A 25,395-nucleotide genomic window follows, 5' to 3' on the forward strand; every position below is an offset into this window, starting at 1 on the left:
ATCTTAGTTGGACTTATATTACGTTCCATTCCTCACATATATCAAATATTCTATATTGGGTGAACAATTCTTTTAAATAACCTGTAAAACTCCTCAACATGCCACACACATCTATGTTTTGTTTTCGCTTGTCCTTATTTTTAGTTCTTACCATTTCTTTCTTTGTTCCACCCCATCAGATCCCCATTCCCTGATTACCATAAACTGAATGAGGATGGAGAGCTGTGGTTGGTTTATGAAGGGTTAAAGGAAACAAACAGGTTAAAGAGCAGAGAGATGAGAGCATGTAGAAATGTCTGAGCGCTCAGCTTTCTCATCTCTCCATTCTCCGTTTTTAGACTGATTTTGGTTTCTTAGCTTTCTAAAGACATAATCATCTAACATTTTGCTGTTTATTCTTCCCTAAACAATAGTGTGTTCAGACTGTTCTCCTTAACATACAGTATGAGTAGTGCTTCATCGTATCAAAACCTGCAAGAAATCTTTGTAGTGTTAATACAGGACTAACCAAAATTAAATTGGGTTGCAAAATTCTTATTTTAAAACAGCATGTAGCCATAAAAAGATTTTATAAAAATATAAGTAAAACTGAATACTAGAGTTGAATGCTGACTGCTGCACTGCAAGAAAGAATGGGCAGGTTTCTAAGGCCCCGTCCACACTACTGCGTTTTCGTTTAAAAACGGAGACCTTTTGCTACGTTTGCACCTCCCGTCCACACTAAAACGGCAAAAACGGAGACCCAAAACGGAGAAGTTTAGAAACGCTGCCGACCCATTTTTCGTTTTGAATCTCTGTAGGGCGTTTTAGTGTGGACGGGTCAAAACGGAGGACTTTAGAAACGATGACGTAGTAGAGGCTCACGCTCGGCTCTATGATTGGGTGTCAGCAGTCATGGCGTATATCTTTGCTAGCAGCTGTAGTCCAAGTAAATTCTGCATTTTACAATGCTATAACTGCCTACATGCGCCGGAGGCAAGCTATTATTCGAGCGATCTGTGACAATTCCCGTGTGCAGCGGCGGTATCGACCGTACATGGAGCGTCGGTTTTGGGTTAACCCGGGAAAAACAAGCGCATGGTGGGATAATTGTATCAATGAAGTTGTGTTTACACCGGCACGCGCATGCCCAGTGTTGGTGAATGGTCACGTGATCCGCGTTTTCAGTCGTTTTAATGTGGACGGAGATCAGTTCTAATACGCAGCTAAAACGCTGCTTTTAATTCTCCGTTTCTAAAGGAAAACGCAGTAGTGTGGACGGGGCCTTAGCCTTAGTTGGGAATGGTTCACTCAAACATTAAAAGTTGCCCATTATTTATATTATGCCACAACATCTTGTTCTGGATGTTCTTCCAAACCTTTATGACAGTTCATAGCGACCATGTCTGTCAAGTTCCAAAAAGGACAAAAACCCACAAAAGTACCATAAAAAGTACCATCTTTACAGCTTGTGCGCAGTATTCCAAATCTTCTGAAGTTATACGATAGCTTTGTGTGAGAACCAGGTGGATATATAATTATCACTGAAAATCTTCACCTCCACTCTCAGATCTCATTCTACTTTCAGCATATTCTAATTGGTGTTTCTCTTTTAGTTATAGCACATTTTCTTTTTGTATTTTCAAACCTGGTGTATCACATCAGCACTAGGGTTTTTATTGTTAACCAAGGGTGCATTTACATGACAATGATGTACTAAAAATAGAAACGTTATTCCTTTTGTGTTTTTCGCGTACAGACGACAACATTGTCAAAACGATCCCCTCTAAGTTGTTTTTTAGAAAATTCCTAAAATGCTGTAATTTGCTGCCAGGCCAGTAGTTGGTGATGTCACTTTGTAAAGAAACACTACATCTATTGACTGAACATGTACTACGCATGTGCTTGACATCACCGTTTTCACAAATGTATGTTTTTGTTGTTACATTTTTGCACTTTCAAACCCGTTTTAAAAATTTTGCCTTTTCAGGCCCCCAAAAAGGCATTGTCATGTAAATGAACGGCCAAAGTACATACAAAGTTTTCCATTTTTAACTGAAAACGGTGTTGTGTTAATGGCCCCTCAAACTAAAACCATAAAAAAAAATCATTACTTGACATAAAATAAAATATAAACTTTATTTCAGGCATGGCAACATTTCTAATTTTAATTTAGTTTAATGTGATGTGCTAAAATAACTAAAGCTAAAACTGAAATAAAAATTATATAAACATATATTTAAAAAAATTAAAATACTAAAACTTTAACTAAAATTAAAATATAAAAAAGTAAATAATTCAAAATATAAAAAACTCTAGTAGTATCTCAATGATATAAAATAACACTGATCAGCACAATATTTTAAAATTGAAACAAGAAGATTAGCAGTGAATAATGACAATTTCAATCTGATTCTCAACCAAAGTTATCTATTATATTGACTTCACATGACCTGGAAATATAGCGTACAAATTTCATACTACTTGTATGTGTTCTGTCATTGCGCTGCATAAAAGTTCTTCAGACTTTCTCCTTGCAGGTTTAAAATGAGTATAACTAAATAATGACAACATTTTCATCTTTGGATGAACTATTCCTTAAACACTTTGATCTCAAAACAGAAGCTAATGCTACTCTAATGAAGAAGTGTATTTCTGGTTATTTCCTCAACTCAAAGGCAGTGTCTCTCTCTCTCTCTCTCTCTCTCTCTCTCTCTCTCTCTCTCTCTCTCTCTCTCTCTCTCTCTCTCTCCGTCCATATAGGTTGTTGGAGTCTCAGTTGCAGGCTCAGCGTCGGTCTCATGACAATGAGGTGGAGGTTTTGCGTGGAGAGCTGCAGAGTGTTAAAGAGGAAAATAACCGTCAGCAGCAGCTGTTGGCTCAGAATCTACAACTTCCTCCAGAGGCTCGAATCGAGGCCAGTCTACAACATGAGATCACACGCCTCACCAACGAGAACCTGGTCAGTACAAACACTATCCTGACACTTCCCTATACCAGTGCTTCTCCACCTCCAGCCAGACACACTATCCACTTCTTAAAAATTACATTGTTTTTCCTACTATTGAACAAATAATAACTTAAAGGTATAGCGGAGGATCTTTCCGAATTTTAGATAAGACCCGCCCTCTCCACTTTTTGAAAAGTTTGATTGATTCACCAGAATGATTGACAATTAGGAGGACCAATAGTATAGGTGATCCACCCGGAAGTAAAAAATCCTCCGCTATACCTTTAACTTAGTCGTCTCCCGACATCCCCATAAATGTAAGTTGATTAGTTGAAAGGAGTATAGTAGTAGACAGTTAGTTTAAGTGTTATCACCTATTTTTCATAATATTAAACTGGTGTATAATCAGGGTAGCCGCGGGGTCTTAAAAGTCTTAAAAAAGTCTTAAATGTCATGTTCCTAAATTAAGGCCTTAAAAAGTCTTAAATTCCGTTGTCCAAGTCTTAATTTTTTAAACGAAGGTCTTAAATTTCATAATACTAGCCTATTTATTCAAAGTCAACCAGACTGCAACGCAAGGTGAAATGGGGGAAAAAACAACAACGTAAAATTCAACAGGGTTTAGTGTAACGTCAGAGAACTTAATTTCTAGTATGCGCAAACAATAGTTTGGGTTTTCGCGCCGGCGGCAATGGATCAACATTCTAATCCATCAGTTGAGAGGAGAGACATCATGGGGAAGTGTCGTTCGGTTCGGTGTACGCATTTTCAAACCGAACGGTTCGTTAATTATTTCAAATGTTGGCGCGTTGCGCGTGGCAAGCGCGCTCATAATGTAAGAGACGCCGGCGCGACCACAACATTGTCCAACATCAGATGCAAACGTAATGTAAGCGGAACGAAACTGAGCTACTCATTATTGTGTGGTTGAAGGACCGTTTATCAGTTTGGACCAGTGCAGCGCGAGCCGATCTTGATCAAGCAACACTGTTACACAGCGGTAATAAGAGATCCAGTAAATACATCATTTGAATTCGCCACAGAAGTAATATCATCGCTGTGAGATCTAGTGAGAAACATTCACATTTCTCCGTTTTTAACGGATCAAACAGCACGTGGAAGCCAAGAAGAAACATTGTGCCATGAATGAACTATTCAGTGTACACAGATCAGCAACATTGACCATGGATTTACTGTAGTAACACTAACTGCAACCATGGAAGTTTGGCAGGAATAGTAGGCTATAATGCCTTCAAGTAACATTACATTGGTTTTATTTTGACATTATGAATACAATTGCTGCCCTCAAATGTTAATCTGAACTAAAAATAGACCTTTGTTTATAACTACTACAATATTAGGCTACATTTCATTTTTTCCAAGGATCTGTTTTGTTTATGCTCCTATAGCTTCATCATTGGTCAAAGTAAAAAATATATATATATATCATAGCCTACTTTATTATGTTAGTTTTAATAAAAAAAAAAAAAAAAAAAATTCTCTGGCATTTCTTTCTTTTTGCTGTATCGAAAACGTACCGGACCATGACACAAGTGTATTGTGTATTGAACCGAACCGTGAATTTTGTGAACCGTTACACCCCTACTATCCATATCTCTCTTACCTATCTGTCTACCCCTCTGAAGCAATGGTTGAAGCAATTTGAATGCTGAGAAACTTTACTAAGACGATTTGAAAAGTTAGTTTATCTGTTTATTGTTATGAATGTTTGATATTTACCAAAAACATCACTTTGCAGTGTGTTGTTGAATGAGTTTTTTTTATAATAATGTATTTTTAATTAAAACATTTGTTAGTAATAGTCATTATTGGGATTTGATCTGGTGTTTTACGACTGCATAATGGGTGCGATGTAGGTCTTAATTTTCATTAAAGTGGTCTTAAAAAGGTCTTAAAAAAGTCTTAAATTTGGGGTGATCAAACCTGGGGAAACCCTGATAATAATAGCCTAATATTAATCCCAGTTGGTTTTATTAATGTCACATTCAAGATATGCAGCCTGTAAGGCTGCGTTCACACTGCAGGGCTTAATGCTCAATTCCGATTTTTTGAAAAAATTCGATTTTTTTGCAAGGCCGTTCACATTTCCAATTAAATGCGACCTTTTGTGATCTCCTGTGTGAACGTGAAATGACCCAGAAGTGACCCGCATGCGCAGAAGAGTACTCAACGGTCAACGACGTCACTTGTTGTTTGCGGAAGTAGCTAAACTTGAACTAACTGTGATTCCCTCACACACACACACACACACACACACACACGAGCGCGCGCAGCGACCGTTACACAAGAGCCAGACAGCAGCCGCTGACCTATCTAATATCAGATTCAGGACAAATAAGTTAACATAACGTGTATATATAATGGCCGTGGGCTTTTTTTTTTTTTTTTTTATTAACGTGCTCGTCGAGGTCGACCCGTTCGGCAGATTTACCTCAGCTCGACGAATATGCAGTCCGTTTTCAAACCGACGACTACAGAATTATGACGTTTTTCGCGTATCAATGACGTGCGGGTCGGATACATGCGACCTGGCCGTTCAGACTGAAGTCGCATTTCAAAAGATCGGATATGTATCGGATTTGGGACCACATACCCAAGTGGCCTGGGTCGCATTTGAAAAGATCGGATCTGTGTCGTTCAGACTGTCATGAAAAGATCAGATACAGGTCGCATAGGGGCAAAAAAATCGGAATTGGGTCGTTTCAGCCTGCAGTGTGAACGTAGCCTTAGACTTGTTCTTGGCCCTTAATCCATCTCAGTATATAAAAAGGTTGTTTGAAGTTTATAAATGTTAGCCTTCAGCAGAAAGCATTTTAAATCTAAGTTTATTTTCTTAATTTCGGGTAAAAGTTAAAGACCCCATGAGATCATAAATGTAGTTTTGTGGTATTTAGTCCATGCATATTAGATTTCAGCTCATCTGTATGCTAGTGTTCTCTTTCGTTCAGTCACTACGAGTTACATCAGTGAATGACGAAATGGGGGTTTCGCTTAGAAGGCTATCACCTTCGAGTTCTAGAAAACGAGCCAATGGCAAAACAATGCATAGCGCAACTCTGCCCCACCGCGTGGGTATAAAAGGAGCAGCGCGGCAATCTCGCATCATATTTTTGCTTCGGAGCCAACAGTTACGTCCCCCTGCCACAACCGCTGTACCGCTGGAACAGCCAGGAGTTCAGTCTCGGCTCCTCAGCATAACATGATGCGAGATTGCCACGCTCAGGGAACGAGGGTTACATATGTAACCGAGACTTTCTCCTGTAAGTTGAAAAAATTAACCTTTAGGAGATATGCACAGTTTGCAAAGATATGCAAAGTTTATTCATGGGTATGGATGTTTTTCCCCTGCCATCAGGATAACTTTTTTCTGTTTTTTGTGGCCCAAAATGACTGGAATTGCTGCAGCTGTTATCAAAAAGTGTGGTCCAGTAAAAACCACCAATTATCATTATGTTTTTAAAGTGATAATCCACCCAAAAATTTAAATGTTCTCATCATTTACTAACCCCCCATGTATATGACATTCTTTCTTCAGATGAACACAAATGCAGGCTTTTAGAAAAAGAATCTATTTCTGTGAGAAAATATAATGCACGTGGATAGATCCCTCAAAGTTGATGCTTCAAAAACCATGCAAAGTGAATATGACGGTAATCCATGCAACCCTAGTTGATGAATCAATGTCTTCTGAAATTAAACGGTTCATGTGTGTGAGAAAAATAATATAACTATATGCATTTTAAACTGTTATTTTTCTAAAAATCTCTGTTTGTATTCATCTGAAGAAAGAAACTCATATGCATCTAGGAAGGCATGAGGATGAGCAAAGCCTTTTTTTTTTTTTGGCATTTCATTGTTTTCATTTGAAGTAATTAGCATTAGTGACAAATTGGACATTGATAAATGTGTCATCTGAAAACAGTCTTCATTTAAATATCTCGCCCCTATAAATTCACGGTTTAGAAGCCTTGCCCTTCGAGTCTATGACATGGAGAAATGTAACCCAGCCAAGAAGAGGACCTTCTCTGACCTGGAGATTGAAACTTTGACCTCACAAGTTGAATCGAACTAGCTTGGGTTATTTGGCTTATCGGGGCTTTAACATTTCAAAGCCGCGATGTACAGAAAATCACACAAAGATATAGAAGAAAATGTATAAAAACTAGTGGTGGGCCGTTATCGGCGTTAACGCGCTGCGTTAACGCGAGACTCTTATCGCGCGATAAAAAAAATATCGCCGTTAATCTATTCCCCAAGTTGGGTTGGGAGATGGCTCTACTACACAAGCTATGATGACGCAATCTACCCGCGGCCGCGAGGTAAACCCGGCTGCAACGCATATTCGTCGTCATCTTAAGTAAACACGGCTGAAAGTGAAAGCTGCAACATCCATTATTTGGACTTGGTTCGGATTTAAGCCGTCCGTCAAACAGCAGCAAACTATCCGAGTGTGTGGGGTAACGGTTCGGTAAGTTAACACACGACTAATCCGTTCTACCACCTCAAATTCAAAACGAAACTGAAACTGATATCACTGAATACCAGCGCGCGCGTATTAGCCTATTCTCAATCCAATATATTTTAGTGGTGTAACGTTAACACATAATCTCTGTCTACGCCCGATTTTAAGAATCGTTGTTGTGTTTCTTTTTAACTGAAAAGACATCAGTTAGACAATATTATAACTTTAAATTTGGGGTTTCATAAGCTCAAAGCTATAATAAACATTAGACCTACTTAAGATCTCTGCAGCTAGTGTACTTAAATTTTATTTATCTGCAAAATTATGTTGTATACTTACAGTTTTGCACAATATATGTTCTCAAAACTACATATACCCTTTAAAAAAAAATTTGCAGTTGTTTAGCAGGGTCTGTGTAACCTGTTTTGAAATGGTTTTATTATAATATACTGTATATCGTTATCGCAAGAGGCTGCAATGTATATCAAAATATAGATTTTAGGCCATATCGCCCATCCCTAATTGATAGCCTATAGTAGTTGATAATAACATAGGCCTATGTTGCCTATGGACGGTAACAGTACAGAAGTAACCTTTTACAGTCTATGAGTAGAACAGCTTTCTCAAGCAGTTAGTGATGCATTTTGGAAACAGGAGATGAGCCCCTGGTCTAATGCGCCACCTGGCTTGAGAAACCCGTTCTCAAAGACTTAGGCTACTTTTATAGTCATTATTTGGGTAGCACACATATTCTGAATGCCTTCGTCAGAATTCAAATGAGCCATTTTAATCTAGATTAATCTAGATTAATTTCAAAATTAATCTAGATTAATCTAGATTAAAAAAATTAATCTATGCCCACCTCTAATAAAAACATTTTGGATCAATAAAACTAAGAAATAACATAAATAACTCCAGAAAGGCCACACTGCAGACAGGATTTGCATTTCACATGCAAATGAAATTAAATCGGCTAAATGACCTGTGCGAGCAGGCTCTAAGTACAGCACAACATCGATGCACCGAAAAAATAAACAATTAATTTACTAAACTAAATTAGAACAGAATATACCTTTCTAATAAATAAAAATACAAAATGAAATAAATCAGAATCAAGTCACAAGATGAGCAAATGTGTGCAAAATGCCTAAAGTGCAGTGGAACATATTCAAAACACAAGCCACATATAGTTAGATTAGATAACCCTGACAGATCAATAAATAAAATGAAAATAAAGAAATTATTAAAATTACGACAGTAGCCAGAATTTTCAACTTTGTCTTTTTAACTGCAGAAACAACAGTAAATGCTAAACTGGAGTGGCAGTCTTTTTAGCTAAAAATGTTCACAGCATCCAAAAATCAAATTAGAACTGGCTGAAAAGTTTTGAAATCATTTGTACCCTACCTGATCGAGAGAACAAATCCAGTCTTTCACTCTGTCTGTGTCCGTTGGAGTCTTTTGTGCGTGCGGATAAAATACACTCTAAAACACTTAACGTGAAAAACGTTTAACGACTTAATCTCCTAAAATAGTTCAATTAAAATATCAAATTATGTAAAGAAAACGCTTTACTATAGGAGGAACGCATTGTGTTCATATTCTGGGTTCATCTGTTTATCTGCACATAGTATGGTTTCTTAATAAAGTGTGTACTGTGTACATGCATTAAGCCACGTTAAAGTGCCTTTTAAGCGTTTTAAAAGCTTTTTTCACGTTAAGCATTTTAGAATGTCCCGTGGAAACCAACTTGTTAATGTTGGCCGGCAGAAGTGCGATCAGATTTTCCTGATGCTAAATCCAGCCTTGGAGAATATCCTTTCTGATGGTGTACATTCCCACTTTAGATTTTTTTATCCCAGACATTGTTAAAGATTTAAATCCTGGCAGCCAAGACACTCCTCTGTCGGTCACGGATTGAAAGTGAAACTTAAATCTGTCACGGGGTGTTTGGATTTATTTACGCACGTTAAAAAATATTTATTAAAAGCTTCTTTCTTTGCACATTTTTATATACAGCATTATCATAATAGGCTGAATATTAACATATTGACAGAAAACTGGTAGTTCTATGTGAAATCAGACATTGAGCACCCTTCATATAGCCAAAGTGGCATGATCCTCGTTTCATAACACCTCTGCGAAGATTCGACCGTGAGATCGGTAGTCGAATCAGGCTCCTCCAATCGAAGCATCGAATCTTCGACTATTCGGGGTCACCCCTATAAAACACTTGCATGCACGAGTTGAAAACTGAAGTTCGAGCCACTGTTCACATCAATTTTGATAAATGCCAAGTTTTGCATGGAAATGACCATATGCCCATTTTTCTGTTGTAAATGAGGGCCTGTAAGAGCACAATTACCTGTATATTTTTTGACCAATTGTGGTTGATGCTCCATGTGTTCAGCCATTTCTGCTCATTTTACAGTGAATGCACTGCAATACAGCAGTGTGACAGTTAAACACATAGTGAATCATTTGTCAGGGCTCAGATTTATTGGTTTTGATTAGCCAATATGGTTACACTTTATTTTGATGGTCCACTTTAGACATTCTAAGTAACTTTGCAACTACGTCAACTCACTCTTGTTTGAGTATTAGTAGACTGTTGTAGACTGTTAGGTTAGGGTTCAGGTTAGTAGAATAAGTTGACATTGCTTATTCTACTTATCCTATTAGAGTGAAAGTAGAACAGACAAGCAAACACATGTACACATAACATTTACAATATTACAAACTGAGACTTAACAACATGTAGTTGCAAAGTAACTTATAGTCAGTAGAATGTCTGTTGAAGGACCATCAAAATAAAGCAGATATTAAGCCGCTAGTCTACTAATACTCTAATGAGAGTTAGTTGACGTAGTTGTAGAGTTACTTATTGTAGAATGTCTAAAGTGGACCATCAAAATAAAGTATTATCGCAAATATTGCATCCCCTGTCAGGTTAACATGTTTGCAGGAATAAATTGCAGAAATTAGACAAAAATGCAAGCTGTTGCTAATAATTCAGTAAACGACTGAATTTGCATTTATTATTGCAATTGCAAGATCACAGAATCCTTTTTTATTTATTATTATTATTATTATTATTAGTAGTAGTAGTAGTATTGTTATTATTTAATAAGAATTTCCCTCCCCCTAATTACCTGCCACCAGATATCAGTGATCCAACGCTGGATACTCTTATAGGTTATGTCCGTGGATCACGGCTGAACGCGTCTTCTCCGCACTCATTTACAAACAAACATTTATTTATTTTTTTCTCTCGCCTATCGTGCGTCTACTCTACACCCGTACCCATAAAAAGACGGATTATATCCAAGACTTAAGCCATAAAATAGTATTAATATTGATAGCATCACTGGTAGCGTCGTTGCTAACTTAACTTACTGTCCATCTGTTAAAATGGCGAATATATCAAATGTAAGTAGTTTACCTTTTGGTGCAGGTGAGGACACATTTGAGCTGCACGCGGTGCAGTCTGAGCTGGAAGCTGTTGAGAAACAGATCCACAACCTTTTAGTGAGAAAAGCTGAGCTGATAGACCGGCGGTTAGCTCTTGAAACATCGCGCGCCGAGGCACACAAATCAGAGACTAACGTTACTAACCAGCTGACTCCGACCTCGTCTACTCCGTGCGTTCCTCAACATCGGTCCCGAACGTCGAGGTCGCGATCAGCCATGGTCTCGTTCACCCCGGCTCCAACATGCCATCACGAAGCCTGGATTTTTCCGCAGCGGAAGACGCGAGCCAGGTCTAGACCAAGAAAACTCTCTCTGACCCTCCCGGTTTTCGAGATATCCACACAAAACCGTTTCTCCCCTCTTCGCGAAACAGAACGCAATGCTGTGATCATCGGCGATTTCCATCGTTCGACACGTACACCCCACGTTAAATAAAAGTAAGGTGCATAATCACTGCTTTCCTGGTGCTCGCGTTTCTGAAATCGCTGCTCACGTTCCCGAGATTCTGAACGAGCGCGTCGGAACTGTGGTCCTGCACGCGGGAGGGGCAGACATCAGACTGCGCCAGACGGAGGTTCTGAAGAAAGACTTCAGGAATCTGATCGATACGGTACGCAGCACATCGCCTGATATAACGATTATTGTGTCAGGACCGCTTCCCACGTACCGACTAGGTCATGAAAAGTTTAGTAGATTATTCGCGCTAAATGAATGGTTAATGTCATGGTGCAATGAGCAGAAACTGCTCTTTGTAAATAATTGGAATCTGTTTTGGGAGCGTCCTAGGCTTTACCGTGCTGATGGCTTACACCCAAGCAGATTCGGATCGGATCTTCTGTCAGATAACATCTCCAAAATGTTAAATACCTTTTTGACTAGTAACCAAAAGTCCAAATCATAGTCTCTGCTGCACCAATTTAACTGATATAAATAGTGTAGAACATTGCATAGAAACTGTGTCTATTCCTCGTTTAGTGAGATCAAATAATAAATCTACTGCAGGATCTAGAAAAAATCTAATTGTTATTAAACCAGAAAATGTTGCTATTGGTAATCAAAAACAATTTCTAAAGCTAGGTCTTCTAAACATTAGATCACTCACACCTAAGGCAGTTATTGTAAATGAAATAGTCACAGATAATAGCTTCGATGTACTTTGCCTTACTGAAACCTGGCTTAAACCAAATGATTATTTCGGTCTAAATGAGTCTACTCCATCAGGATACTCCTATAAGCACGAACCCCGTCTGATTGGTCGTGGCGGCGGTGATGCAACAATCTATAGAGATATTCTCAATGTTACTCAGAAAACGGGTTATAAGTTTATTTCATTTGAAGTACTTGTACTAAATGTTACGCTCTTAGATGTTCGAAAAACATCCCTATTATCTCTAGCCTTGGCTACCGTATATAGACCGCCTGGGCCTTACGCTGATTTCCTAAAAGAGTTTGCAGATCTTCTCTCAGACCTATTAGTTAACTTCGATAAAGCATTAATTGTTGGAGACTTTAATATCCATGTAGATAATCAAAATGATGCGTTAGGGGCTGCGTTTACAGATTTATTAAACTCATTTGGGGTCAAGCAAAACCTTACCGGACCAACTCATCGATTTAATCATACACTCGATTTAATTATATCACATGGAACCGATCCAACCGATATAGATATCATTCCACAAAGTGACGTTGTCACTGACCATTACATGGTAACTTGCATATTACGAACTCCTGTAATATATCATGCTGCGCCGCGTTATCGATTAGGCAGAACAATCCTTCCATCCACCATAGATCATTTTTCAAATAGCTTATTGGATCTGTCTCAGCTGCTCAGTGAACCCAAACAAACAGATGAACTTGAGGAATTAACTAGCACTATGAGCACCATTCTCTCTGGATCATTGGATATTGTTGCACCCATTAGATTAAAAAAGGTCAGAGAGAAAAGTAAAGCACCATGGTACAACAATACTACGCGTGTTCTAAAGAGAGAAACCCGTAATTTAGAGCGTAAATGGAAACAAACTTAGAGGTCTTTAGAATCGCACGGAAAGACAGTATGTCACGCTATAAAAAAGCCCTAAAAGCGTCCAGGGCTGAGCATCTCCGCAAACTAATAGAAAACAACCATAACAATCCTAAGTTCTTATTTAACACCGTGGCGAGACTAACAAATAAACAGATGACTCCTGAACAAAATATTCCATTACAGTTTAGTAGTAATGATTTCATGAAGTTCTTCACTGAGAAAATAGAAAACATCAGAACCACAATTGTAAACGTTCAATCCTCAATCGCGCCTTATAATTCAGCCTCAATTATCACCCCACAAGAACAATTACAGTGCTTTACAACTATAGAACAAAAAGAATTAAATAAACTTTTTACTTCATCTAAAACAACAACATGTTTACTAGATCCTATACCAACTAAACTATTGAAAGAAGTGTTACCTGTAGTGGAAGAGCCTCTCCTCAATATTATTAACTCGTCTTTATCTTTAGGTTATGTTCCAAAAACATTTAAACTGGCAGTTATAAAACCTCTCATTAAGAAACCACAATTAGATCCGAATAATCTAGTAAATTATAGACCCATTTCAAATCTACCTTTTATGTCTAAAATACTAGAAAAAGTTGTGTCCGCTCAACTGGGCTCTTTCTTACAAGAAAATGACGTCTATGAAAAGTTTCAGTCTGGGTTCAGGCCGCATCATAGCACTGAAACTGCGCTCGTTAAAATCACAAATGATTTACTTTTAGCTTCTGACCAAGGCTGTATCTCAATATTAGTTTTACTTGATCTTAGTGCTGCGTTCGATACTATAGATCATACAATACTCTTAGATCGATTACAAAATTATACTGGTGTTCAAGGACAAGCATTAAGCTGGTTTAGATCGTATTTATCTGACCGCTACCATTTTGTTTATTTAAATGGAGAAAAATCTATCATAACTCCAGTAAACTATGGAGTGCCGCAGGGATCTGTGTTAGGCCCTCTATTATTCTCAATATATATGCTGCCACTTGGAAATATTATAAGGAAACATGGAATTAGTTTCCATTGTTATGCTGATGACACTCAAATCTATATTTCATCACGGCCGGATGAAAACGCTAAATTATCCAAATTGACAGAGTGTGTTAAAGATATAAAAGATTGGATGACGCGTAATTTTCTTTTATTAAATCCAGACAAGACAGAGGTACTACTTATCGGTTCAAAAAACCACCCACAAAACCTCTCACAATACAACTTTAACATAGTAGGATGTCCTGTTACTTCATCCTCTACAGTAAAAGACCTGGGTGTTATATTAGACTGCAACCTGTCTTTTGAAAATCATATTTCATATGTAACAAGAACAGCCCTTTTCCACCTTAGAAACATTGCTCAGCTACGTAACATGCTATCTGTTTCTGATGCAGAAAAGTTAGTTCATGCATTCCTGAATTCGAGACTAGATTACTGTAATTTTTTATTAGCTGGTTGTCCTGCATCCTCAATAAACAAGCTACAGTTAGTCCAAAATGCCGCCGCTAGAGTTCTAACTAGATCAAGAAAATATGATCATATAACACCGATTTTATCATCACTACATTGGTTACCTATAAAGTCCCGTATTAATTACAAGGTATTGCTACTGACTTATAAAGCCCTAAACGGCTTAGCTCCAGTCTATTTAACGGATCTTCTATCGCCCTATAATCCATCGCGCTCTTTAAGATCACTAAATTCGAGGCTTTTGGTCATACCTAGGATATCCAGATCCACCAAAGGAGGGAGAGCATTTTCACATTTAGCACCAAAACTCTGGAATAGTCTTCCGGATACTGTTCGTTGCACAGACTCGCTCTCCCAGTTTAAAACTAGATTAAAGACGCATCTCTTCAGCCAGGCATTCATATAATACTTTTAATCTTACAGTTAAATCCGACCTCTAGCATATAAACGCCAGAGGAGAACTGGCCCCCGACTGAGCCCGGGTTCTCCCAAGGTTTTTTTTTTCTCCATTAGGTCACCTGATGGAGTTTTTCGGTTCCTTGCCACTGTTGCCTTTGGCTTGCTCAGTTGGGGATATTTAATTTAATTAATCAATCAACGATACTATTGATCAGCATTACCAAACGTAGACGTTCCACTAGAAACAAACATTGATGTATTGTTCTAATTTATTGCTGTGAAGCTGCTTTGATACAGCCTGTGTTGTGAAAAGCGCTATATAAAAAAATAAACTTGACTTGACTTGATATCAGTAGTGTTGACTGTGTTGTCCTGTTTCAATAGAAAGAACATCAGCACAGGAAAGAAAACTGCCTTTGTTAAACCATTTTATGGGGTCTTTAATTAATAGCTTGACAAGGGTGGACTGCAGACTTAACTTAGGCTGAAACTTCTGATAGGCTGAAAGCACATTTAGGGGAGAGTGGAGTAGAATGTGTCTGTGGGTAAGCTGTGTCGCCAAATACATATATAGCATACATATATGATATACGGTATTATATATGTTTTTGAATTGCCAGTGTATAAAACATTGACTAATTATTAGCCATGAATTATTAAAAGAATAATTCTTCCCAAATGGTAGCTATGGGGTAAAATGTGTCAGATATATTGGACCATAGACTCCAGATGTCCAGATGAATATGAGTATCAAAAGTGGTATTTGCATTGAAAAGACATTTCAGATATCCTGCTGCTCAATCTTTTGTTTCATGTGATTCTAAATGATTTCAGATTTACTCACTCATGAAACCGTGGAGTGTGATTTTGGTTTCAGTGCTGTACTATGCACCTGCATCAGGTGTTTAAGGGCTCATCTGATGTGGAGATGTTTCATTCACAGGAGCTTCACTCTGATGATCCAAAGGAGTATAAAGCCTACAGAATCAGCATGTTACGCAGGATGGTTGTATGTAGGATTGTGTGTGTGTGTGTGTGCATGTATCTGAACACTAACGGAAACTAGCGTGTGTTGCACAGAATCTGAGCTGCGTTGAACTCTAACTGTGTGTTTAACCCACAGCAGTGTGAATCAACACACTTTTTAATGTTTTCTTTTTAATATATCATATATTTTAATGTTTCTCTCTTGTAAGTGAATCTCACAAAAATGACACCACATCATAAAAAAATTTATTATATTTTTCAAAATATTCTTTTTTCATTAAGCAAAATATTTCTTTTTTATTTTTCAATTTTTTTGGATGGGGTGAAAAGTGACATTTATTTGTGAGATTCACCCATCTTTGTTTCTATTTTTCTCTCTGTTTAATGAGTTGCATGGACAGATGAAAGACAGAGCTGATGTCTTCAGATTGTTGCAGAACTGAAAGATGCTCGTTTGACCTGCTTTGTCCCGATTCACTAAAATAAACCCTATTTTTCACTCTGCTGCCAAAGAGTTTCCATACGCTGCTACAGTAGTCTGATGATGATGATGATGATGATGGTGGTGATGTTGATGATGATGTCTGGTCTCTCTGGTGACAGGATCTCATGGAGCAGCTGGAGAAACAGGATAAGACCGTCCGCAAGCTGAAGAAACAGCTCAAAGTCTTTGCAAAGAAGATCAATGACCTGGAAGGTATGTGCATAGGCGTAATTTGCAGGTGGGACGGGTGGGACATGTCCCCACCACTTTTTGCTAAGGTCGATATTGTCCCCACCACTTTTGAAACATCTCGCGGCACGAATGTACCAATACAAATAAATAAAACATCTCCAGTTAACTAGCAGAGCATTCATTTAGTTCGTTTGTAAGAGGCGATCTACCGCTGAAATGTGTTGTTTTTGAAATCAAGTGGTCAAAGTGCTCGTTGCCGCTGCGATCAGTGGCGCTGATACTGTGTTCTCTTGTGGCTCGCGCACAGTCTTCACTCGGACGCGCGCTTCAATCCGTTGTGGAGACTCTCTATTCGTTCCGGTGAAATTACCAAACAAAATGCATACAAACGTATGCTTGCCTGATATACAACCACTGATAAACATAATCGGTTTTAATGAGAAGAGAAAAAAAAAAAAACTATACGAGTGTGGATTAGAACCCACAACCTCTGACACGCTTGGCAAAAATTCTACCACTGGACCATTTCAATATACACGTTTATGTTATGGATTTACTCACACCAACATATCAAACCTCATTAAACGACAAATTAAACCCATGCACTATTTCAATCGATTGCTGGACATCGTAATGTTATTGTACATACATCGATTTATGATTCAGCATTCATAACCCCCCCCCCCCCCCTTAAAAAAAAAAAAAAAAACGTCCCACCCACTTTTTAAAACAAAGTTACGCCACTGGGTATGTGTCACTGGCTGTTTAGTGACCCTGTTCAGAAATCATCTGTCAGATCTCGTGTTGTTATTTATACTATATTAATAGTAGGTAAATTCATTAATAGTATAGCATCATATTTATTTAGCATTGAAGTGTTGCCTACCTGTCTACAGTTCAACATGTTTCTGTCGATTTCATACATTTTAGTCTGGCACCAGTTCAACTAGTACAATGTGAAGATTATGCAACAATAACACGCTAATATAAGTGAGAATAAATTTCTTACCTTAAAAATCTTTCTTATCTTCAAATCGCGTTCTTCTTCTGAAGTAAATCCAAGGTAAACTCACACCTTTTACGAAAATCACAACATTTTGTTTTTATTATGAGTGTAGACATTTTACAGTTTTGAATCATATATGACACTTATATGTATGACAAAAATCAACAGAGTTAGTTGAGTCTCTTTCACACTGGTAAGAAAAAAAAGCAGGGGTATCGCGCCGGCGCGGCGCCCGACCCCTAAGGGTTAAATCTACATGATATGAGCCTTAATGTTTGTGTGTGGATGTTTGTCTGTGTTTTGTAGGCGGGCAGATGGATGTGTCTCCAGGACAGACGACCGATGAGCCTGTTCATCCAGTGAACATTCCACGCAGGGAGAAAGATTTCCAGGGAATGCTGGAATACAAGAAAGAGGATGAACTCAAACTGGTCAAAAATCTCATACTTGGTAAGATACTTAGGGCCAGATTTAATAAACTGGGTAAATTAACATAAGACTGCAAAATACCATAAAAGGGCAGATGTGAGTGGAAAGTAATACTGGTGATTATATTGACAGTGCACAAATTTTAGAACACAGACGAAGCCAGATCAATTCCATTATGACCAACGCAATCTACCAAAATCAGTGCAAATTAGCATTGGGTCGCAAAGAAACGCAAAAATAACATGGTTTTGCAAACCATATGTTGGGATAACGTAGCGCCTCTGGCAATCCAAATAAATGAACCTGAGTGGAGAATATTTTCTCCCTTCTACCACCTCTCTGTTCTATACAGTGCCTCCTCCTAGAAGCAACTATTGCAGCCATATAAAGTGCAAAATGGATTTGGGGCATTAAATGATCTCACAAGTACCAGTAAATTGACTACCACTAACCTTAGTAAATCACACTGCACGATTTTTTTTAAATACTCTCCTCCCATACATTTTTCTTCTGAATGGAAAACTCCTAAAAAACATAAGCGATAAGGTTTGGATTCTTTCACTGCACGTCTTTGGTCAATTTTGAAAGTAGTTTTTTAATGCTAAAAGAGGGTTTGCGCTGGAATTAGTAAATCTAGCACATAAACCCACAACTGCAAATACAGTGGTGTGAAAAAGTGTTTGCCCCCTTCCTGATTTCTTATTTTTTTGCATGTTTGTCACACTTAAATGTTTCAGATCATCAAACAAGTTTAAATATTAGTCAAAGATAACACAAGTAAACACAAAATGCAGTTTTTAAATGACGGTTGTTATTATTAAGGGAAAACAAAATCCAAACCTACATGGCCCTGTGTGAAAAAGTGATTGCCCCCTAAACCTAATAACTGGTTGGGCCACCCTTATGCCGAGTTCAGACTGCACGATTTTCAAAGTAGTCGGGTCACTGTTCTTTTCACACTGCATGACTATCCAGAGTAACATTCAGTTGCTGGTGTGTTCACACTGCACGATGCATCGGCGACAGGAGGTTTCACACTGCATGACTTTCAGGAGGAAGAATCGCCGACAACTCCTGTCTGGCCCGCAAACTACGTTTCGCAACCAAACACACAAGAGAAGTGATAAGGAAATAACGCAAAATCCCGCGTGCGTAAGACCGCAGTTCTCGCGCGAGTTTATGATAGCCTGCAAGAAGCTTGCTATCCAAATTGTCTGTGCACTGATTTGCAGCGAAAAGGAGAAAAAGAAAAACATTATGCGTGAGGAAATGGCTGGGAAGGCAAGGGGAGCAAGGACTGTGTGTTCTGCAAAGAGAGTTTGGGGTAAATAATGTTGCAATGTGCTGCTGTTGCTGCTGGTCAAGCAAATGTTTGTGCTTTGTTTCTGTTTGATATAATTGTAAATATATCTATTAAAATACTGATATTGTTGCCTATAACTCCTCCCCGAACTCCCCGCTGCTCTGTATCTTGCTCTCTCATTGGCTGTCGGTCATCGCCGATGTAGTTTTCAGTCAGAACACTTTTCACACAGCAGGATTTTGAATCGCCGACAGGTCCATATATTTAGCATCCCAAATATCTCACGGGCGTCGGCGACTCGTCTGTGATTCTCTCAGATCGCGTCTTTGCTCATTCACACTGCGTGATTGTCACTCGCGTGAACGAGCACCGATTTGCCTGTGATTTCGGACATTTGTCGGCGATTTCTCAAAACCTGTCGGCGAGCCAAAATCGGGGCTAAAATCATGCAGTCTGAACTCGGCATTAGCAGCAACGACTGCAATCAAGCGTTTGCGATAACTTGCAATGAGTCTTTTACAGCGCTGTGGAGGAATTTTGGTCCACTCATTTCTGCAGAATTTTTGTAATTCAGCCACATTGGAGGGTTTTAGAACATGAACTGCCTTTTTAAGGTCATGCCACAGCATCTCAATAGGATTCAGTTCAGGACTTTGACTAGGCCACTCCAAAGTCTTCATTTTGTTTTTCTTCAGCCATTCAGAGGTGGACTTGCTGGTGTGTTTTGGATCATTGTCCTGCTGCTGGACTCAAGTTCGCTTCAGCTTGAGGTCACGAACAGATGGCCGGACATTCTCCTTCAGGATTTTTTGGTAGACAGCAGAATTCATGGTTCCATTTATCACAGCAAGTCTTCCAGGTCCTGAAGCAGCAAAACAGCCCCAGACCATCACACCACCACCACCATATATTACTGTTGGTATGATGTTCTTTTTCTAAAATGCGGTGTTACTTTTACGCCAGATGTAATGGGACACACACCTTCCAAAAAGTTCAACTTTTGTCTCGTCAGTCCACAGAGCATTTCCCCAAAAGTCTTGGGGATCATCAAGATGTTTTCTGGCAAAAATGAGACTGCTTTTGCTTAGCAGTGGTTTTCGTCTTGGAACTCTGCCACGCAGGCCATTTTTGCCCAGTCTCTTTCTTATGGTGGAGTCATGAACACTGACCTTAACTGAGGCAAGTGAGGCCTGCAGTTCTTTGAATGTTGTTCTGGGGTCTTTTGTGACCTCTTGGATGAGTCGTCGCTGCGCTCTCGGGGGAATTTTGGTCGGCCAGCCACTCCTGGGAAGGTTCACTACTGTTCCATGTTTTCGCCATTTGTGGATAATGGCTCTCACTGTGGTTCACTGGAGTCCCAAAGCTTTAGAAATGGCTTTATAACCTTTTTCAGACTGATAGGTCTCAATTACTTTCTTTCTCATTTGTTCCTGAATTTCTTTGGATCTCAGCATGATGTCTAGCTTTTGAAGATCTTTTGGGCTATGTTTACACGGAAACGAACTGAAGAGAAAACGCAAAAGTGGCGTTGCGTTATCACTTTTTTATTCTGCGTTTAGACGAGCGTTATGGGGGGGAAATCTGCGTGCATATGGTGACGCAAAAGTGAGTGAAATTCGATGTAGTATATACTCCAGGCGGCTAGGTGGCAATGGACCGGTGATCGGCGCATTCACTGTCTAGCAGACTTTTGCGTTTTTACCCTTTAGACGGGAACGCGACGGTGGAGCGTTTTTAAGATTTCCACTCTGGAGGGTGGTTTCACTTTTTTGCGTTTTTAAGCCCCAAAAACGCCGTCGCCGTCTAAACGAAAGGCACATCTGATAAAATATTTTTACGTTTTCACCCGCGAGCGTTCTCGTGTAAACAGGGCCTTGGTCTACTTCACTTTGTCAGGCAGGTCCTATTTAAGTGATTTCTTGATTGAGAACAGGTGTGGCAGTAATCAGGCCTGGGTGTGGCTAGAGAAATTGAACTCAGGTGTGATAAACCACAGTTAAGTTATGTTTTAAAAGGTGGGGCAAACACTTTTTCACACAGGGCCATGTAGGTTTGGATTTTGTTTTCCCTTAATAATAACAACCTTCATTTAAAAACTGCATTTTGTGTTTACTTGTGTTATCTTTGACTAATATTTAAACTTGTTTGATGATCTGAAACATTTAAGTGTGACAAACATGCAAAAAAAATAAAAAATCAGGAAGGGGGCAAACACTTTTTCACACCACTGTATAATGCTCTATTTCGATGGTCCACTTTAGACATTCTACTAAGTAACTTTGCAACTACATGTCAATTAACTCTCATTACAGTAGTAGTAGACTGTAGTAGATTTTTAGATATTAAGTTTCAGGTTTGTAGAATAAATTGAAATGTAGTTGGAAAGTTACTTATAGTCAGTAGAATGTCTGTTGCGGGACCATGAAAATAATGCGTTAGCAGATATTAAAGGGATAGTCCCCCAAAAATTAAAGTTCTGACATCACCTGTTCTGAACTCTCCATTGACAGCTACAGTACACAACTACCACTTAGACGCTTCAAAAAGTTCATAAAGAGATCATAAAACTAATCCATATGAATGAACAGATAGCTTTTATTCACAAATAAATGTATTTCACATATACATTTATTCAAGCAGAGTCTACTAATACTCTAATGAGAGTTAGTTGACATGTATATGCAAAGTTACTTATAGTTAGTAGAATGTCCAAAGTGGACCATCAAAATAAAGTTACCAATAAATCTATTAAATTATTTTTATTACTATTTTACTAAAATACATTTATGAACAAATTAAATGAAAATTAAAATAGTTTCCCCATTAGATCTTTTGATTAATTAATTCATTTTATTTGATCTATTTTATTATTAATAATATTATTATACATTTTATACAGTTTATTATACAGTTTTTGTCCTCTATTAGTATTAATATCTAAACTTAAACTTAAACTTAAAGTTCGATTCCAGCTTACATGATTTCCATTCCACGCTACACTCTTTTTAAGAAAACTGGTAAAGGGCCTTAATAAAAATAGCCTTAGTGAAATGAAAAAATAATAATAAAATAAAAGTGTTCCATTAAACTCTGATCTGTGCATGTGTGATTTTTGTCAGAGCTGAAGCCTCGTGGTGTGGCAGTGAATCTGATACCAGGTCTGCCGGCATACATCCTCTTCATGTGTCTACGCCATGCCGACTACGTTAATGATGACCAGAAAGTCCGATCTCTTCTCACCTCTGTCATCAACAGCATTAAGAAGATCCTCAAGGTCTCGACACACACTATTCACATTTATAATGCTAAAACAGACACTTCTTTTTACAATAGTATTTAAAGGCAGAATAACTCTGTTTTCCTTTATCACTGTTTTGCTTTTTCTACAGAAAAGAGGCGACGACTTTGAGACTGTTTCCTTCTGGTTGTCCAACACGTGTCGTTTCCTGCACTGCTTGAAACAGTACAGTGGCGATGAGGTGAGATCACCCATACTGTACATGTATATACACTACAGAAATGTGAATTTATTCTTGTGTTTTTGCCCTTGAAGCCCTTTTCTGGGAACCCTGAATCTCACTTTGTATAAGCAAGATGTGGTTATTTACAACGCTTTTGACAAATTCACTTTCGAACAATTCTGCATGTCAAGAACATGTTCATGTCACATTTCACTCCAAAATCAAACGAAATGAATAAGAAATTACATTTCAAAAATAACATGAAGATTTTTCATGAAGATTTTCATGACACTCCTCCCAAATTCTTGTAAATGTAATGCAAAATATGTCATTCTCATTTCCCTAATGTAAACAAATATAAACTATTATATATTGTGGTAGTATTTGTTGTACTGCCTTTAATATATATTCTGATTTAAAACATTAATAATAAAGGAACAATTCATGTATTACATGAGCATCTAATGAGAATCACTACTAATGATAATGATGAAAGATAAGTACATAATAACAGGGTTTCTGCGGGCATTAAAAAAGTCTCAAAAAAATCGTAAATCCTAGCAGAAAGTCTTAAATTCATAAAGTCATGGCATTAAATGTTGAAGCCTTGAAAAAAAAAAAGATATCTTCGTCCTTTTATGCTGTTTTTCAATACAACTATTTAAACATCTATAAAAAAACATTTACTTGAGATGCAATTGTAAAATTAAGTCTTGAAAAATTAAACAAAATTAAGCGAGTTTATGCGAAGAACAAGAACAAATATCTTTCAATGAGTTATCAACACTTTCCTTTGAAATAAGTTTTATTTCTTATTGTTTTAATCATAAACTCACTTCATTTTGATTATTTTTACAGAAAACAGGACTTCATATTTTATGTAATTTTGTATCTCCAGTAGAGAATCGTTTAGACAATTTTCACTGGAAAACAAGCCAAAAATACTGAGGAAGAACCTCACTTTTTTTTTGCAGTGCTATCAGGAGATACTGTACAGTAAAAGTTATGTTCGTATTCTAGTGATTAGAATCAGAGCGATTCAAGCGACTTTTTGTACAATGAATTAAAAAGTAATGGATATATATATGTTGGAAGTTGTATTGTCAAACTCTGAAGTTGCTAATACAGCTCATTGTGCTTCTCCCTAGACATTTACATTTAAAGAACATCAATTCTCTTTACTTGGTCTTAAAAAGGACTTTAAAAAATCTTAAATTTAGTAAAGTCTGAATGAACAGTATGCATTACGGTAATGAGAAAAAAAATCATCATGGTGTTTAATCACAAACTGCTTGGCATGTCTTGGAAAAATAATGTAAATCCATTGTTCTAAAGGTGTGTGATGTCTCTGCAGTGTATATGTGGACACAGTTTCTTGTTGCTTAAACAGAATCAACACTTTCTTCTCCTTCTCTCTCCAGCAATTCATGAAGCATAACTCCCCTAAACAGAACGATCACTGTCTCTCCAACTTTGACCTGGCCGAGTACCGGCAGGTTTTGAGCGATCTGGCCATTCAGATCTACCAACAGCTCATCAAGTCTATGGAGAACATCCTGCAGCCCATGATCGGTGAGCACGTGACCTCTGGGTGTCTTTCTTTCGATCTGTATCACTCTTTCTCTCTCCCTCTCTCCGTATTTATCCCTCTGTCTGTTGTTGCTCTCGCCAGTCTCTGGCATGCTGGAACATGAAACCATCCAGGGCGTTTCCGGGGTGAAGCCCACGGGTCTCCGTAAGAGGACATCGAGTATCGCAGACGAGGGCACGTACACGTTGGACTCCATCATCCGCCAGCTCAATTCCTTCCACTCCATCATGTGTCAGCACGGGACCGACCCGGAGCTCATCAAACAGGTGGTCAAGCAGCAGTTCTACATCATCGGAGCCGTTACTCTCAACAACCTGCTGCTGCGTAAAGACATGTGCTCCTGGAGCAAGGGCATGCAGATCAGGTGCGGGCAAATCACTTCTAGATGTTTGCAGAACAGTGCAAATATATATATATGCAGACCAGATTAACATATAGTGGCTGCCAAATAGGGTTGGAATTATTCGAAATTAATCAATACCAATAATTATTGAAACCATAGTGAAAAATAAGGCCTTAAAACATGCTGCTTTATTTAAAAATATTATAATAATCATTCAATTTAAATCACAAAATAAAAGTTAAATGGATAGTTCACCCAAAAATGAAAATTCTGTCATTTACTCACCCTCAAGTTGATCCAAACCTGTATGAGTTTCTATCTTCTGCTGAACACAAAAGAAGATATTGTAAAGAATGTTGGTAACCAAACAGTTGATGGACACCATTGACTTATATAATATATATTTTCTTTATTAATTATAGTATAAATATTATAGTATATCAATATTATTATCGATCAGTATGCACATGAGATTTACAATACCATTCATAAGTTTGGATTCAGTAAGATTTTTTTTTTTTTAAAGAAATTAATACTTTTATTCAGCAAGGATGTATAGATCAAAAGGGACAGTAAAGACTTTTTTAAAACAATTACAAAAATGCTGTTCTTTTAAACTTTCTATTTAGAGAAAAACCCTGGAAAAAAAACGATGATATTTTTCTCAAAAATATTAAGTAACTCAGCTGTTCTCAGTAGTGATGATGATGATAATAATATTAATCACCAAATCAACATATTGGAATGATCTTAACAGTGAAACCTGGAGTTATGGCTGCTGACAACAGAGGAATACATTTTAAAACA

At 38.0% G+C, this 25,395-nt stretch overlaps 1 protein-coding gene across 1 annotated transcript in view; it reads left to right on the plus strand.

The window, feature by feature from the left end:
- myo5aa (myosin VAa) overlaps positions 1-25,395 on the plus strand; it is a 103,576-nt gene that overhangs the window by 74,312 nt on the left and 3,869 nt on the right. The window contains exons 31-39 of the mRNA XM_081372883.1: positions 180-260; positions 2,743-2,941; positions 15,736-15,801; positions 16,383-16,476; positions 17,768-17,911; positions 22,313-22,467; positions 22,583-22,672; positions 24,076-24,226; positions 24,327-24,609. Of these exons, the coding sequence (XP_081229009.1) occupies positions 180-260; positions 2,743-2,941; positions 15,736-15,801; positions 16,383-16,476; positions 17,768-17,911; positions 22,313-22,467; positions 22,583-22,672; positions 24,076-24,226; positions 24,327-24,609 (1,263 nt within the window). The remainder of the gene's footprint in view (positions 1-179; positions 261-2,742; positions 2,942-15,735; positions 15,802-16,382; positions 16,477-17,767; positions 17,912-22,312; positions 22,468-22,582; positions 22,673-24,075; positions 24,227-24,326; positions 24,610-25,395) is intronic.

The sequence above is a fragment of the Scardinius erythrophthalmus genome (assembly GCF_964197995.2).
Source record: "Scardinius erythrophthalmus genome assembly, chromosome: 8".
Classification (NCBI taxonomy): domain Eukaryota; kingdom Metazoa; phylum Chordata; class Actinopteri; order Cypriniformes; family Leuciscidae; genus Scardinius; species Scardinius erythrophthalmus.